Source organism: Natator depressus, chromosome 4 (assembly GCF_965152275.1).
Source record: "Natator depressus isolate rNatDep1 chromosome 4, rNatDep2.hap1, whole genome shotgun sequence".
NCBI classification, from domain to species: Eukaryota; Metazoa; Chordata; order Testudines; family Cheloniidae; genus Natator; species Natator depressus.
Window position 1 is genome coordinate 115,805,029 of NC_134237.1, and position 18,413 is coordinate 115,823,441.

Sequence of the window (18,413 nt, forward strand, 5' to 3'; positions counted from 1 at the left end):
TGTCTGAATAATCCCCCCAAAATCATATTTCTAGTCTACTTATTATGTGAGGGAATATCCTGCAATGGTGCTTTGGCTTGAATGGTGAGATGCATGGGGTATTTTAGAATTATGATTAGTACTCAAGGTTTTTCAGATATTCATAATCGGTCATTTTGGTTTACCTGATAAGCTGAAATTAGATTGGTGGAGATTTCTGATTGGTGGAGGCTGATTTTTGGCAGGGGAGGACTTAGCTGAAGGTGCAGGCGTTGCATATTTTGGCGTAGCTGGGATTTCATACACTGGCCCATCATACATTCCTCTGGACACCCCTTGCAATCCTGTTACCTAAAATAAAAGAACTGAACAACTCAGACACTGAATGCACTGATATTCCCACCTGACAGTATATTCAGTCACACATAGAGTTCACAGTATGTATGGAGCTGTATCATATACAGTCCCTGTAGCGAGGAGGCGTGGCCTCCTTCGAGGTGGACATGGAGAGAACACCTCGAGCCTCCTGGTGGGCAGAACTAGGAGGGCCATGCTGCACACGCCAGAAGCAGAGGGGCAGGGCAGGAAGAGGAAGTATAAAAAGCCGGCCCAGCACCTCAGTTCCCCAAACTTCTTCTCCATTGCTGGAGCGGGATGCTGAGGAGAACCGTGGCTGCCCCGAGGACCTGCCTGAGCTTCCAGAGAGATCTGCCACTCCCAGTGCTGAGGAGCTGCTACCGCTACCCTTGGCTGTGTATCCCAGGGAGACTGAGGACAACCCCTGAATGCAGCTACACCCGAGGGGAGAGTAGGAAGGAGCCCAGGGGAACCAGACTACCGTCTGGCTGTGTTGCTGCCAGAAACACGGTCAGTGTGTTGCAGGTGGATTCCCCGCTGGCCCAGTGTCAGACCACTCTGCCACTGTTAGGGCCCTGGCCTGGGTACAGTGGAGTTGGGTGGGCCCGTGTCCTCCTCTCCCTGCCACCGCTCCCCCTGGGGTGGCAGTACTCCCCCTCCTTAGGCCAAGAGACCTGCATTTGTCTGTCACCCACCAGAGCTAGGACAACAGACTGTGCTTGGGGCTCACCCCTGACAGAGCCCCATAGACTGTATTTGGTGCTACAGCTCTGCCTGACTGCAGCCCAGAGCTCTGACTATTTATTGCCCTGCCCTGCTTGAGGGCTGGGCTTATAACTTGTTACCACCCTGTCTTGACCGCTGGCCAGAGCCCAGGGTTTGCAGCCCCGCCTGCTTGAAGGCCAGGGCCCATCGAATACCACTAATTCCCCCTTTCTTTGTTTTGAGAGTATTCCAGCAGACCAGACTGCGAAGAGGCGTGGCCTCCCTCAGAGGCCGATGCAGAGGGATGGCCACACTCACTTACAGTCCCTAAGTAAAAATGCATGTCAGTGGTTTTGTCTGAGTTTATAGGGCTGTTTTATACTTTTAAAAGGTAATTATAAAAACCTATTATATATGTCAATTTTATCCAAAGTCATGTTTCCAACGTTGTTCCCAAAGAAATAATAGTCTACTTCAAGAATCACATGGTGGGACAGCTGGATTTAATGCAGGAGATCTGGAATTTGTGTTCTCCAAAACTACATACTGGCACAAGTATACCTAGCAAAGCGTATTGGTGCCACATTGTGCATTCAAGGTGCATTTTCCTTTATTGGAACAAGAGCATAGTATCATCTGAGAAATGGACAGTATTATCTACAGCCTTAACATTCACCTCTGCCATGACACCTACCGAAAACTTAACAATGGCTAGGACAGCTGGTGGTGTCCTATTAGGCTATATTATACAACCCACATTATACTAATCATGATTATTTCATTGTTCTCTTTTCTTCCTCACAACCCTGTTCAATTGTTTCACCCTCCTGTTGTCTCTCATCATTAGACCAGGTTGAAAAATGGTATACCTTCTCTACCAGGAGAGTGAAGCGCCACAGACAGCAGAGGAAGCAGACACCAAACACAGCAAGGGGGGTGTCACAAAGGCAGGAGTTTACACCCCTGAAAATATTCCAGGGTTTTATCTGTGACAGAAACTGCTGTGTAGATCCTTGTTTGATGTTCTATCACATATTACTTTGTTGTGCAAGGGTATTCGAATGAGGACCACACAGTGGATTTGATCATCAGTAGGTTTTAAAATAAAGGGATTTCATTGATTTTACATGAGAGAGAAGAGAAGTGGTGGTGGGAACATGCCTCAGAGGTCAATCTCACTTCCAGGAATCAGTCAGCAGAGGGAGCTCTAAGAGCACCAAAGTCAGTGCTCACCCCTGCTTTCCCTCCACCTAACTAGCCACCAGAAAACAAAGGTCTTTCCCCAAAATCCAGCTCCTACAGTGAGCTACTAGCCTAACTCCTGCAGTAAACTCAAGCCTGGGAGAAGGGTGGGCTTGAGAACGCAAGGTCCAGCCCCAGACAGAATGTCAAAGCCCTGCCTACACAGCTATTCTACACTAGCACAAGCCCCACTGCACAAGTCCGTGGACCCAGGCAGGAAGGCTCGCTCCTGGGTGCAGTACCGACATACCCTCAGTGTGCCAGACACTTGACAGGCAGGTCCATGTTTCAAAGTCTCTAATCCAAGTAGACAATGTGATGAGACAGAAACCGTGACTAGGCAGCAATGTTTGCAGCACATCTTAGTTGATGCATATGTCCTGTTGGTAATTTTTTTTTCCAAAGGAGCTGATATGTTGAATTCTATAATTTGACACCACTTGTATGAAGAGAACAGTGAGGAGAAAAGGCCTTTTGAAAGAAGTGGGTTGCCATCTCAAACTGCTTACAGTACGTTTCAATTGCTGCCCTTTGTAATCTATTATATAAAATTTTTATAGTAAAAAAAAATTAGAGTAAAAACAACCAAAAAGCAGCCTTTTCTTCACTGATGTTTGTATTCCCTGACAAAGAGACCTCATTTTACAAGAACAACAAAAGAGAATTTTCAGACAATTCACATCTAGTAACAAGCCCTATTTATTGTCTTCAGAGGAGCCGCATTGGTATAAATTGAAAACAGAACTGACCTAGTCAGGGTCAAATAGGACACTTTGCATGGTGTATGCATTTCATTTGCTAAAACATCTGTCCCGAGCCACCTGCTTCACAAAAGAGAAAGGCCGGAAAGTTTTGTGTTTTATATGCAAAAACAACTCAACTAAATCTAATTTGCCCACAACAGTTGTTAAAAGCTGATAAAATGCCAAATACAGTGAATGCTTCCAATGTAGCACATACATGGGAAACAGAAATACTTGATCTGCTTATCCAACATGCTAACTTATGTAACAATTTAAAATGACAGCCTGTCCTGACCCCAACCCCCGCAAAAATTGTCGTCCTTTGTTCTTTGTTGTTAGCTAAAATTGCCTTCTATTATCTTTCTCTTTCCTTCAGAAGACTGTACATCACAGACATACAGGGCCAGATTCCCAGCTGGTGTAAGTCACTGAAGCTCCACTGATGTCAAAGTACACCAATTTACACCAGCTGAGGATGTGGCCCATAGTCTTTTGGCAGCGTTTCCAGTCCCACATGGATCCATTTCACTTAGGACAATAATGATGCAAAATGTTTTCTCGTGTGATTCCAAGAGAGCCTGGAGAGAGACCAGAAGATATGTGGAGTATTAAATAACAGGCCAAGTTTGAACCTACCTTATTCCTGATTTTGATGCGCTGGTAAAGGTATTCAGGGAAAGGTTTGCGAGGAATGAAACGGCCCATTCCCTTATTTACATGCAGATTTCCATCTTCAAACACAATCTTTCCTTGACTTATGACCACCAGGGGAGCACCATGGCATTCCATTCCTTCAAAGATGTTATATTCAACAGCCTGAGGATCAAACGACATCCACTGAAAACTCCATGCAAGCTCACTCTCAAGTCTGTTTTTCTTTGGTAAAGTGAAATACACTTTTATGGCCCTATTTTAATTCAGGTTCCACTAATGCACCTGCAAAGCACCTGCAAAACGTGCAAGCACACTTGTTTGTTTGGATGAAAAAATAACTGCTTTTCCACACATAAAGATTTATTTGGATACTTTCCGTTTAGTAGTTGCATTATTGAAGGTTAGATGAAAATGCGACCCTTACGCATAATCAAAGGGTTCAAAATACACTTACTCCCCAGGGACAGAAACCAAAAAAATGCTTTGGGGTAGATAAAGTAATATACAAGCCTGTTGGGTATCAAACACAGGTCAGTTAGGGTATGTCTACATTGCAGTTGGGAGGTGTGATTGCAACACATGTAGGTACACCTGCGATATCTTTGATCCAGCTAGCTTGCTAAAAATATCAGTGTAGCCTCAGTGACATGGGTGACTACACAGGCTAGCCAACAGAGTATATACCTAGAGCAGGGGTGGGCAAACTACGGCCCGGGGGCCGCATCAGGCCCTCCAGACGTTTTAATCCGGCCCTCGAGCTCCCGCCGGGGAGCAGGGTCCAGGGCTTGCCCCACTCCTTGAGGCTCCCAGAAGCAGGGGAGCAGGGTCCAGGGCTTGCCCCACTCCTTGAGGCTCCCAGAAGCAGGAGCATGTCCCCTCTCCTGCTCCTATGCATAGGGGCAGCCAGGGGGCTCCACACGCTGCCCCCGCCTCAAGTGTTGCCCCTGCAGCTCCCATTGGCTGGGAACCATGGCCAATGGGAGCTGCAGGGGTGGTGCCCGCGGACGGGGCAGGGTGCAGAGTCGCCTGGCTGTGCCTCCACATAAGAGCCAGAGGGGGGACATGCTACTGCTTGTGGGAGCTGCTTGAGGTAAGCACCCCCCCCAGAGCCTGCACCCCTGACCCCCTCCCATGCTCCAAGCCCCTGCACCACCCCTGATCCTTCTCCCACCCTCCAAACCCCTTGGTCCCAGCCCAGAGCACCCTCCGGCACCCCCAACCCCTCATCTTCAGCCCCACCCCAGAGCCCGCACACCCAGCTGGAGCTCTCACCTTCACCGCACCCCAACCCCCTGCCCCAGCCTGGAGCCCCCTCCCACATCCTGAACTCCTCATCTCTGGCCCCACCCCAGAGCCCACACCCCCAGCCAGAGCCCTCACCCCCTCCCATACCCCGACCCCCAATTTCATGAGCCTTCATGGCCCGCCATACACAGATATGCCCTTGGGCCAAAAAGTTTGCCCATCCCTGACCTAGAGTCCCAGGTGAGATTGTACTCAGCTAGCCTGTGCTGCTGGTGGCTGGTGGCTACACTGCTATATTTAGCAAGCTAGCTCAATCAAAACTAGCTTGGGTATGCCTACATGTGCTGTCCCTAATTGCAAAACCCTTAGAGGCACTGACTCACCAAAACACTTTAGCAAGTGCTTAACTACAAGCATGAGACTTGGGAACATGCTTACAGATAAGCATGTGCTTAAGTGCTTTGCTGAATCGGAGCCTGAATGATTTAGATCTATTCTCTGCACTGCACCACGCCTGCCCTCCAAAACTAGAAAAAATACTTGGGTAGCAAGGTGTTTATTTTCAAAAGTGCCTAGTGATTTAATGTGTCCAACCTGAAACATCTTAAAGGGGCCTCATTTTCAGAGACTGGTGTGCTCGGCCCTGTTTAAGGTTGGGCAAACACAAATTGAGGCACACAAACTCATTTGTCATTTTTGAACATGTAAGCCTTTTTTAAATAAAACATATTATTGGCTATCCAGTAAACTATCACAAATATTTAATGAAAATCAGTCATATTTATGGAACTGTGACCCAGTATGGTGATGGACAGGATGTAAAATACCGAGTAGATACATATGCAGTGTCATTGTAGCTTTTTCAGTCCCAGGATATTAGAGAGACAAGATACTACCTCATCCACCTGTCTCTCCACTAGATTGATATGTAAATTAGATTAGATTAGATAAAATAAAGCAAACATATGGGCCTGATTCTCCATTATCCTGCCCCTTGTGTAGTCATTACACAAAGATCAAAGTGTTTGGAAAGAATACACAGTTAGTATTTTATGCAAATTGGGACACAGAATCAAAGAAATATACTATAAAGTGTCGTAATTAAACAAGACTAAAAAAATCCAAACCCATCCGTAATCTAGAACCCAGATTATAGAAACATTGAATTAACCATAACATTTCAGAACATTTTTCGATCTGCTCAGGCAATGGGTGATAACTCATGCTTCAGAAGTAGGCAAAAGAAAAGAAAAGAAAAGAAAAGAAAAGAAAAGAATAAAAGGGTGGGTTGGGGTCAGATTTGTAAAGGTATTTAATCACCTAAAGATGCAAGGAGGAACCTAGTGGGACTTTCTAAATCAATAGGATTTAGGCACCTAACCTGCTTAGGTGCTTTTGAAAATCCCACTACATGCCTACTGGCATCTTTAGGCATCAGAATACCTTTAAAAATCTGATGCTGGCTACAAGGTTGGTGCAAATTGGCATGGCTTCACTGATGTCAGTGGAGCTATGCTGATTAACAGCTGTTGGGGAACTGGCCCGTTCATTTAGCCAATTATACAGTATTCTACATGCTGGAAAAATTCCTTCCGGACTGAAGTGGTAAATTTCCTATTCTCTGAAAGAACAGATTTAATGACTTTCATCTTAATATGAACAATCATACTTTTTAATGCAGAACATCACATTATCCAGCTCTTACGTATCTAGCACATTGGGAGTTCATTTGCGTTAGAAGATTGGTAGTTCCAAGCAGTTGTGTTTATAATGACAATATGCAATTTTTCTCTTACCGATTTATGGCTTTTGGCTGTAATAGTCTTCACTTTATCCGGATCCCAGATAACAACATCAGCATCTGAGCCCACAGCAATCCGGCCCTTCCTTGGATACAGATTAAAGATTTTGGCAGCATTGGTGCTGGTAACAGCAACAAACTGGTTCTCATCCATTTTGCCTGTGGCCTACAAGCAATTTGACATGAGTAAATTATGCTTCCAAAACGGAGATAGAATTGGTAATTTCAACATATAAGGGCATGTGCGTAGGTAGACTGGACAGAGGAAATAAGGGATGGAGTTGCATGGTCCAAAGGTTTTATCACCATGAATTTGTGAGGTCTGTATTATTCAGGAGCAGCAAACAGATGAGTGAGTTATTCACATCATCCCAAACAAAAGCCACTAAACCCTTAATCCAGACCACACCATCATGTATGCTGTATATGCTACATGTTTTATTACAGATAAAAGGATTGTCTCCGTTCTGCTAAGTCTCCTTCCCCTCGGTCTCACATGTGAAGAATATCGGTGTAAATGATTTATATCTGCTTTAAGGCACTTTTATACTGCCAGAGGAGCATAAAGGAGCAGCAGTATACCTGAAAAATCAGACTGCTTTATTCTTATCCCTACACCTGCAAATCCAGGTTGCTTTAGTAGCACAAGCCCACTGTACAGGGCTTAAAGGGAGAGAAAAAATCATCAATGATCAAATTTTAGAAATATCTAATAAAGACATACAAAGTCTTTGCTGCACAGAACAATGTTGTGATTTTACAGTCCAATATTTTTGGATTTTCTCAAGCTAGAAACAAGAGCAGCGTGCCCCAATGAAAAACAGACCATTCTCCCTGTTGTATGGTATAACAACACCCATTTCTAGCCTAAATATAACATGAGCTACCAAGTCCACAACTGAATGTTGCCCCAACGGCTTCTCAGCCCAATGTAGTTTTGCAGCTGACATTCCATGTTCTGTGGGAGAAAAGAAGAAAAAATGTCTCTGGTTGATTGGGTTTTGTTCATTTTGCTTTTAAACAGCAGCTATTTGAAGCTGCTTCAGTGTTTGGAATCCTAGCAGCAGTCCCTGGCAAGTTGGACTGGGAAACAGTCCAAGTAAGGTGGTCAGAGGTGCACTATAAATGCAATCATAGAGCTTTACAGTTTGTAATATGCATATCAGCTTCACCTGTCTGTACGGGTGGAGAGACTGCATTGTATATTAGGATCCATGAAACATCCAACAAATTGCTCTCTTATGCCAACATCACGCTGTAAAATACTCCAGTATAAATTACACAAAAAGTCCTCATTTAAATGGCTTTATATTATAACCTTAAGCTTTGGTTCCCATCCATTTGTAGTTTCTCAACAATGATGTGACATTTCCCCAAATTAAATGATCTATTTGTCAAGTTTATACAAAGTCGATTTCAAAAGCGTTAAACTGCTTTGATTATTATGTCAGCTCCAAACATTCAATCTGACACAATACCCAAAAATGATGTAGAGTCAATTAAGCCTCGGGACTCATAAAACATGATGTTTTTCCATTGTAAAAGAAATAAAATACAAAGCTTCTAACTGCGTTCCTACTAAGTATTTAAAAATAAATAATAATCTTATGGTAGCTTGTTCTATAGGAGCTCTCAGAATATGGGAAAACCACATGAATGCTGGCATAGAGCCCCGTGGCTTTCATTATCCAGCTAACAGCCAATTTTTAGTCTATAAAGATAAGCAATTACTCACGACAGACTTGTCCCAGATAACAGTCATTCTTTCCTCAATTCCATTAACTCCTTCAGGAATCATAGTGAAGTTATCCTTTCCGACGGCTTTCTGGGCAGTGCTGTAGGGACAGTGCCCACTTCCCGTCACCTGCAGGTCCCCACTAAGAAGAGTTAACACATGGTATATTGATATTGCAGGATACACAGACTCACTTGCCATCAAGTTGGGTGTGAATTGGTTTTTTCAAATCTAGACATGAGAGACGCATGCTCTAACCCACGCTAGCCACTAACAGCCACCACGTGCTATTCTGGTGGCTAAGGATCACTGAAGAGCAGGGGTGCTCTGGTGAGATCACCTTTCCTTAAGAAAACCCTCTGTCCTCAGCTTTACACCATCCAGGCATGTTAAGATAATCAACTACTGCCGAGATCAGCTGGGTTTTGCTCTGCTTTTCACCACAAGACTGGTACAAAGCCCACGCAATAGGGCTGAGGAGACGACTCCATTATTAGTGTTAACAAAGGTTATCAAAACCCTGTATTAAATATTCTACTTTAAAGATAAATCCATAATCATGTGAAATAAAAGTAACATGATGAATACCAGATGGCTTTTTGTGGTTTTTTTGGTCTATAAATTTTTCATGGAATTTGTACAAGAAAAGCTCTCTCTTTGTACCTTGTGACAGAAAACAGGGAATGAACAGGCAAGCCTGCACTCTGATCATTCTGACACCAATTACTTGTCCCCAGAAAAAGACAACACCTCAGCTTTGAAGGTCTCAGCCTCACATAATATTGCACTGCAGTTTCTCAGTCTCCAAAGGATGAAGGTTGCGCTGACCATAATAGGATTTGAACCAGTGGTCCCTCCCCAACTTAGTGTGTAAATTGCAGGTTTGAAACATCAAGAGTCCTTAGATTCAGGAGTTAAAATCCCAGCAGCTTTATAAATAACCAAGTGAATGAAGAAAAAGGTCCGTTATCTGTCACATTAGTACAATTTGCTGAGGTGCCAATCCTATTCACTTATGGGAAACTTTCTGCATCATCTTCTGATCCTTTCCTATCCACAAAAAAATGAATCAAGCAACATCGTGAGCCTTTGATTAGAAGACAAACCTCTTCGTTAATAGTGAAATAAGAGAGATTAGACTAAAAGTATTTTTTATATAAATGAGTTTCTTGTGTTGCCGCAAATTACTAAACACACCAATGGCATCACAGGATTTGCTTTCCATTTTATCTTGTCCTTGTCCTGTCCTCTAAGCTCATCACTGTCTTGTTGTATGAAAGTTTAATTTGACATACTGGATTTTTTAATTTTCTACACATATTAATAAATACAATTGTAGGGACAAGAAACCCTCCTCCAGCTCAACTGGCCTGCCCATTCCAAGTTTATCTTTACAATGCAGTCCTTTTTTCCACAACACTATTAATTCACTGCACCAGAAACAGTCTAGGACTCTCTCTCTCATCCATGCTTTATTTTAATTGCCTTTCCCAGTAGTTTGTTCCATATGCCCTTTGTGTGAAGTTTTTCTGCTGAGGACCACAGTGCTTAAGTCTTCTTAGTTCAAGAGCATCACTTAGGCCCCAATCCAATGAAAAACATTCACCTATGCTTAACTTTAAGCACGTGAACAGTCCCATTGCCTGAGTTTATTAATCAGTAAAATGGGTATAAACATTAGAACTGGTCAGAAAAATTCTGTTTTTTCCCATGAAAAATTTTGAGTTTTTGGTGAAAAATATCAAAAAACTAAAATATTTTGTTTCTGAAATGTCACTATGGTGGCACATTGGATTTGTAGTTCAGATGCGTCATGCTCCCATTCTGCTTCATTGACCAGGTGGCCTGATCATATTACATCTCCTATGAAGCACCACCATCTCATTTCTTGGTGAGGGGAAGCAGTGCATCATGGGAGATGGCATCTGGCTGGGGAGCCCAGTCCATACATAAGTGTGGGAGCATGAGGTCTCTGAATTTCATCTCCCATGAGGCATCGCAGTGGTATTTTGGATTCCAGGCAGTTTTTCAACAAAAAATATCTAAATTTTCTGTGGAAAGCAGATATTTTTTGTTCAGTCAAAAATCCAGTTTTCTGTCAAAACAGTTTCAACAGCAAATTTTCAACCAACCATCAAAAGCATGCTAACCTTATGTTGTGAGGCTTGTTTAATGCTTGTAAAATGTGTGATCTACTGATGAAAAGTGCTATAGAAGATATTATTAACCATAATCATATTCATTCTTGGGTAAAAAAACATATATAAATGCACTGCAAAGTATTAATATATAGGATTTTTTTAAGCTTCAATGTATTGATTTAAAGTATTAGACCTGAAAGCAGGCTAAGCTGCTGTCATGTAAGATCTCTGACTCTAAGCCAGTGGGGGGTGGGGGACATTTCTGCATGTTTGGAGCATAATGAAAATTTCCCTGATTTTCCAGTCTTTTTGCATGATTTTGGTATTAAAAGATGGCTTTATCTGGGTTACAATTCTAAAAATTCTATTGCCATTTTAGCTACGCCAGTTTAACCCACATATTATTAATATGTTGGAAGCCTCTTGTGGAGAACACACAGCTGTGTCTGCTGCAGTAAAAACAATGATTTTTTATACATTGCTGCATGAGCTGGTTAAAAGTCTGATCCTGTTCCCACTGAACTCAACAGCAAATCTCCTAATGATGTCAATGGTGCAAGATCAGGCCAGAAAAGACCTTTTTCCTGTTTTCATTTTAATGAACAGAAAGATCAAATAAGGGAGCTAATTTCATCTGCTCCCAAGGCCAGCACCAGTCAGAAATGAACCAATTTCTGTATAACCCCACCAAAAATACACTTGACTTAGGGCCAGATTCTGCTCTCATTAACATCTGTGTAAATCCAGCACCAGTGGAGTCATCCTCTACTGCACATACAGAGATGCATGGACATAGTCTCTGATGTACAAGTACCTAGACAGATGTCTCCCCATGCTTTTATATCACCCATGTACATAACCTGTCAACCTGCTGTGGGGAAACCTCACTTCTGGAAGAAACGTGATCTGCAAGCAAATGACCATTTTTAATTCTTCTAAAAATGTACTTCATCCAATGTATGGGTATCTCTGGAAGCAGGAATCAGCACAGTTAGGGACATAGTGCCATCTCCTGGTGTTAACTAGTGGCTTGGCTGGCAAACAATTACTCACTCTACTGTGAGCACTCTGTCCTGCTGGGACTCAAACGAAAGTCCCCTATCACCCCAAAGCAGCAGCTCCACCACTTAAGCCAAAGAAGAATCGCAATGAGCTAGAAGCAGTACTCACTTTCCGGAGGTGATACCCAATTCCATGTTGCCAAGACACTGCTGGTAACTTGTTGAACATTTTCAGAGCTACCTGAACCTTTGTGGGCAGACAGATGTCATATTACCCCTTCTAACCCTTGGAATGACTAACCTCCTCCAGAAGATTCTCAGCAAAACAACTCAGCTCCCACCCCTCCTTTCCCAGCCCCTATCAGCGGGATACCCATCTCTTCACTGTTCCTACCCCCTCCCACCTCTCTGATGATAACCCTCCTCTCTCTCTCACCATCTCCTGATCCCTTTGCAGACAGCCAGCACACCCCCACCTCCCATCAGTGGGCTGACAGCCTCCTATACCCAGTCTGTTTCTTCCCAAATGCAAACTTGAATCCCTAAATGAAGCTGCTCTGGCATCTATGCCAATTCCTCCCCACCCCTCAGCTGCCCCCCAAATGTGAACTGTTTACCCCTGCTGGTTTCCAGCTGAGGAAACAGTCTGGGACCAATAGAGATGGGGCACAACAGGAGGGTAAGCTAGGATGGGGCCTAAGGCAATGTCGACACTGCCACTGGGAGGTGCGATTCCCAGCCTAGTTGACAGACTCACACTAGCTCAGCTCAAGTTGGCGCGCTAAAAATAGCAGCATGGACATTGCGGCACTGGTGGTGGCTTGGGCTAATCACCTGAGCTCAGACCCCGCCTGCCAGGTAGGTTTGGACGCGGGCAGCTAGCTCAAGCCACCAACCTGTGCCACAACCTCCCCATTGCTATTTTTACCATGCTAGCTCGAGCTGAGCTAGCACAAGTCTCTCTACCTGTGCTGGGAATTACACTCAGGAAATCAGGCCTCCTAGCTGCCAGACAACCTCCTGCCTCATGGCCCTGTCCTAAGAGCTCATGTGTGTGCACATGCGTGCACGCAGATTACAATAAGCATTTTCACACGTAAGGACAAGTTGATGCGTGGGACTGTTTTATTGTTAGCAGAGCTCAAGGGAAAAGTACAACACGAGGTCTGATCAGGGTAGAAGATGCACCAAGATATGGCATCTTCTCACTGGTTAACACAAAACACATGAGAATCAAACTCCTATCTATCTTTCAAATGCAACGTTACATTAAAAATGGCCACGCTCCCTCCTTGACCTTACTCCTCCCTGCCAGGAGTCCTCTAGTGAAAGAAGTGGATCACCTAAGAGAAAGTCCACAAGTCTCCTCTCTCTCGTGTACCGAAGCACTACCTAAAGGCTGGGATGATGCATGCACCGGAAACCAGGGTTACATTTACTTTGGTGGAAGTTGTGAGAGTGATGGTTGTTGACCTTTCAACCTGGAAGCTTTTTAATAATAAATAACTCTCATTGCTGAATAAATCCTGTACCACATTTCCTCAATTAAAATTGCAAATAACATATCACTCTTCACATCAAGTCATGTTTGTTCTGTCACTTCACAATAGATCAGTAAATTAACATCTGTACAATCTACATCCGTACAACACTAATTCTCCCCTACGTCTACAGCATTAAACAGGCAGGCTCTTTTTAGTTATGCTTCTGTTGCTGTATGTGCATTATGCACACAACATAATCTTCCAGCCTATAAAGCACGCCAAGGAAATCTGCCTCAGAAAGTTGCACTGTCAGTTTACTATAGCTTCTTTTAGTAATAATTTTGAGTCTGACCCAGCTCCCACTGAAGCCAATGGGAATTTTGCCATTAACTTTAATGATAGCAAGATTGGATTCTTAAGGACTAATTCTATTGTAACCTAACATCTCTTGTCCATCATAATTTTATACATTAGGATCTTGGTTCAAAACCCTTTGAAGTCAGAGGAAATATACCCATTGACTTCAATGGGCTCTGGAACAGTCTCGAGATGTTGCATCTGGCATGGGTTTTGCACTCATGTGACTGACTGTTTATAAACAATTAAAGGTTATACCATGCTAAGAGTGAGTTCAAGTGATCTGGTGTGGTGGGGTCAGGACTCAGAGGTGGTGAGGTCACAAAGGCTGCAGCCTTGGCCCAGTTTTTGCTCCAATAATGTGTCCCATCTGTCCCCAGGCTGGCAGTGATTGGCTCGCCAAATACTAGAGGACCTGGGGAAAAGCAAGAATATACAGTAAATGGTTAAAATCCACTTGCCAATGCATTATGCAGCTTACTGCAAACAGCCATGCATAATTTACATGTTGCTACATGGACAGCATAACTGCTAAGAAATTAAACAGCCCTGGCTTTGTCCGTATTATAAAAATTTAATCAGACAGCTTGTCAAGCCACATATGCTTTTGATCGAAATATTTACAAAATTCTCTAATCTGGGAGGAGAGGAGTTCAAAATTGTTTTTAATTTCAATAATCTTATCAGCGCCATCTTTTCTCCGTTTTTAAGTGAGTTTGTGCAGTGGATTGAAGGCCCTGGAGACTGAAGTTCTTTATGTACGCACAGAACATGTGCAGCGCAAGCAAGCGGAAATGCAGGCTTTCTCCCTGGTATACCTCAAGTCTAATCAGAAGGGGACACATTAAAGATCCAGAGGAGAGTTTGCTCTCACTCTTTGGCCTCTTTGCATTGTCCAGTGGCAGAGGTGCCAGTGCTCCAGAGTCAAATTAATTGCTGCTCCTGCGGCCTGTCATTGGTGATCCCCAAGGTAACCCATACTCCACAGCACTATAGAGCAGCACAGCTGCCCTTCCCTTGCACTTCTATGTCTCTGCGGCCTGCCTCTCACCTGCCTAACTGTAAGTGAGAGGTGCTGGAAGTGTGGAAGGCTGAGGGAGAAAAATAGAACCAGCAAGGACCAGGTGAGGAAAGAAAATGAGAGAAAAGAGAAAAGCAGAAACAATTGAGAAGAACAGAACATGCCTTAAGAGGAGAGACAAGGAGCGGAGTCAGCAATAAAAGCAGGACTTGCAGCTGGTGAGTATAAAAATACGAAGGAGCAGAGCATGGGGCGGACACTGAACACTGCATGGAGCAAAACCTCTCCCTCTGAGGTCCAGTGCATGCGTTCTATTTTCCCCCACCCATTGCTAGCTCATGAAGCTTTGTAGCACTAGCAGTAAATGCCAGCAAGTGCTAGAGAGATACATTCTGGCAGCTGCCCCACAAAGGCTGAGAGTCCGTGCTAGGCCTTACAAGGGAAGAAGATAATCTTTGCAAGAATGAATAGCCAGCAGCTTGGGATAAGGGTAAGAGGTAGCGTGTGAGAAGGGAGGATTAAGATGCACATTTCAGGTAGGTGGAGGAAGGGGTAGTAGGAAGGAGAGTGTCAAGGTTGAATAGAGTGGTGGGGTCTCACTTCCATTTTCCCAAAAACAAATTGTTAGCATAACAGCAGCCATTTGAGTCAGTGGATACTGATCCCTGCATTCAGCAATTGGGTTAGTTGCTAGAGCTTCCATTTGGTAAGTGATATCTAATGCACGCCCCCTTTGGGGGGAATGCACTGAGTTCCATACCTCTCTTCCTAGCCAGCGCAATGATATCAGCCGCGCTCTTACTCATCACCTTGGTGATATACACCGGACAGTTGATTCGACTGCCAATGGTGATGGCACGGAAAACAGCTTCCGCTTCAAGCTGAAATGGACAAGAAAACAGGCAGAAAAATGTAAGTTGAAAAGCGGAAGGAGGTGAAAGTGAAATCCAGGACTGAGCCAGATTTCTCTCTTTTTAACGACAAAAACAACAAAGGCCTTGTCCTGCTTGGCTCATATACTGCTGTGCAGTGTTGGATGGGAGGGAGAAAAAAGTCACACACAGCCTTGCACAGCTTGTGTAAGGGCCAAACACAATTCTAGAGTGTGTCCGCTCTACTTTTCCAGAGGCACATGGTGCCTCATGGGGGCAGAGCGGTGGTGAGAAGGCAAGGACACAGCTCTGCCCTAACCCCATGCATTAGCTACCCAGTACTGCTGGCCTGGGGGTTGATAGGCTAAAATAGTGTAGCACCAAGCCTCTCTGTGCTATCCCAGGGCAATGCAGCTCTGTACCCCACTGCCCCTTGCTAACGGCACCATCAAGCCTTAAATAGTAACAAAGAAATGTTATAAAGGACTTTGCTGCTAGAACCAAAGCTCCCCTATTAACTCCCTCCCCATTAACTCTTCCAAATCCACTTTTCTTCGTGAAGCCCCATGGCCTTCCCCTAGAGTGACCAGATGTTCCGTTTTTATAGGGACAGTCCCATTTTGGGGAACTTTTTCTTATATAGGGGCCTATTACCCCCCACCCATCCCATTTTTTCCACAGTTGCTATCTGGTCACCCTACCTTCCCCCTACAAACAAACACAAAGGAAAAGGAAGGGGAAAACAGTGTCATAATTCATAGAAATTCTCTGTACCCTCAGACAATGCAGGCTTAGGCCCAATCTCTACCCAAGGATAAGACAACAGTGAATATAAGTATTTCTAAGGAACAGCATCAGCAGTATAGGTTGAATTTAGCCCATAATCCATAGAAGGCTTTCAAACATCCTCCAGTAAGTCCCCTCTGTTCCTCAGTGTCCAAGCAATCTCCCACAAGGAGCCATCTGGGACATGCATACAAATAATTTGTCTTCAGCTGGAGCGGCAGTGTCTTTCCAGGGCCACTAGAGGCCTCTCTTCACTGCCACTAGTCCAATGGTTGGCCCAAACCCTCTCAGTATAGCTACATCCCAAAATCCAGAAAACTGGAGTGACCGAAATATTAGACACAAGGTTATTGATAATTCTCTTCAAAGTCTTTATCAGTCAAATCTGTAAAGACAGCATCTCCAAAAGCACATGGCCTAAATCTTTACAGTTAAAGTAGTTCTTTTAACTCTCTTCTCCTAAAATCAAAATGTTCACCCCAGCAATTATTGTTTTTCACCTGATGTTCTCCTAGGAGCCATTATTACAAACATATACACCTAATGACAAGCCAGAGTGTAGATTCAAATCCTAATATGGGAATGGTTCATCACCAGGCAAACCTGAGGAAGAAGTGGAGAGGTTTTGTACCTTAGTAATAGGGCTACCACATGTGGTGGTAAGAAATACTTCAGCTTACTTTTTGGCAAATATCCAACTAGGATTTTCCCCAGGCCGGCACTCACAGGAAAAGACTCATTAATTTAGAAAAATCCACACCCCTCAATGATATAGCTATGCCAACCTAACTCCCAGTGTAGACAGAGCTAGATCAACAAAAGAATGCTTTTGCTTACCTACCTACTGTCATATGGGGAGGTGATATTCCTACACCCACATTCCTGCCATCAGTGTAGGCTCCATCTACATACGTGGGTATGCCGGCATAGCTACAGAACCATAATTATGCCGCTATAGTACCCATAATGTAGACATGGCCTTAGAAAAATCCTTTTTCAGTGACCTATGCTGATCCATGCATGAACGGATTTTATTATAGGAGAAAAGTGCATAAATCAAGCTGACCAGAATCCTTCCATTCTCATGAATTCACAATATTACAATATGTAGATGTTTGTGAATATGTACAGATAGTAGGAAAAACATTTATTAGGAGTATTTTTGGCTGAAATGTCTTGATCAGCTGATGTACAATATGTCCTGTGAATATTTTGCAGACTTTTTTACTAATTTTTAGCATGATGTCTCATACTTAGAAAATTTTGCAGAGAATGGCATTATCAGAACAGGCTGTGAAAAGCAGATGGTTTGCTGTCCTCTCCTCCAACCATCCATCCATCTACCATCTTCTCTTTTATTTATTTATAAGAAACTTACTTCCCATGGTATGTAGATGCCAGAAGACATTTCCAAGAAATACAGACTAAGTTAAGCCTCTTACCTCCTCAGGTCTGCTTAGGGCATGTCCCTCAGGTCCTGTGATTCCCATCTCCAGGATCCGTTTTTGTTCCTGGAATGTAACAGACAAATGCTGACCACCTCTAGAACAACATACATTTATGTTAAACTTCCTTTAGTGTACCGAGGGAAATGTTTTCATACTGCCTCCCTTTTTTGTATATGCAACTGATAGTGCCTGCAAAAAGGGAAGCAAGGACGAAAAGACCGGCCCTAAATATATTGGGCCAGATTCTTCACTGACAAACACCACATGCAACCCACTATGGGCTTCAGTGGAAGATTTGTGGCTGCAAGGCAGTATAGAATTTGGTCTATTGTGACTGCGCCATGAGAAAAATGTGACTGTCCTCCCCTAAAAAGGAGTCTTATGAGAGAAGAACACTCAATGCCATGAAATAGTGTACTTATTAAGGCAAATATTGTACTTATTAAGGACAACCCTGTACTGTAATTCCTCCTTTACTTACACAATATTTTTTCTTCTCTCTCTCCTCCTAAGTAGTATCATTATTTTCTCAACCTTTTTGACAATACCTATTTACCCTGCTGATTCTTCCTCCGACCCTTTCAGGGGTCTTGCTTACATGATCTAAATTTTCTGTAATTCTTTTACAGTTGATCATGAAGATGCAGAACTAAATGCCCTCTAACCCCACTAAAAATGCACTCCTTGGTGCTATATTACTACTTAATGTTATCTTAAAAATGGATATTCCAAGTATTCATTGTTCAGTCAGCTGATGTTTGTCAGCACAATGTTGTGCCAAAGCTTCTTATGAAAGGACATGTGAGCAATCCTTATGATTTCATATAAAGATCATGCAAAGG

At 43.5% G+C, this 18,413-nt stretch overlaps 1 protein-coding gene across 3 annotated transcripts in view; it reads right to left on the minus strand.

The window, feature by feature from the left end:
- The window catches only part of CRMP1 (collapsin response mediator protein 1), a 59,752-nt gene that overhangs the window by 1,430 nt on the left and 39,909 nt on the right, over positions 1 to 18,413 (minus strand). For all 3 annotated transcript variants that reach the window (XM_074951697.1, XM_074951698.1, XM_074951700.1), the window contains 7 exons: positions 17,566 to 17,634; positions 15,226 to 15,346; positions 13,703 to 13,859; positions 8,462 to 8,603; positions 6,722 to 6,892; positions 3,663 to 3,842; positions 165 to 330 (listed from right to left, as the gene is read on the minus strand). In XM_074951697.1, the coding sequence (XP_074807798.1) occupies positions 165 to 330; positions 3,663 to 3,842; positions 6,722 to 6,892; positions 8,462 to 8,603; positions 13,703 to 13,859; positions 15,226 to 15,346; positions 17,566 to 17,634 (1,006 nt within the window). The remainder of the gene's footprint in view (positions 1 to 164; positions 331 to 3,662; positions 3,843 to 6,721; positions 6,893 to 8,461; positions 8,604 to 13,702; positions 13,860 to 15,225; positions 15,347 to 17,565; positions 17,635 to 18,413) is intronic.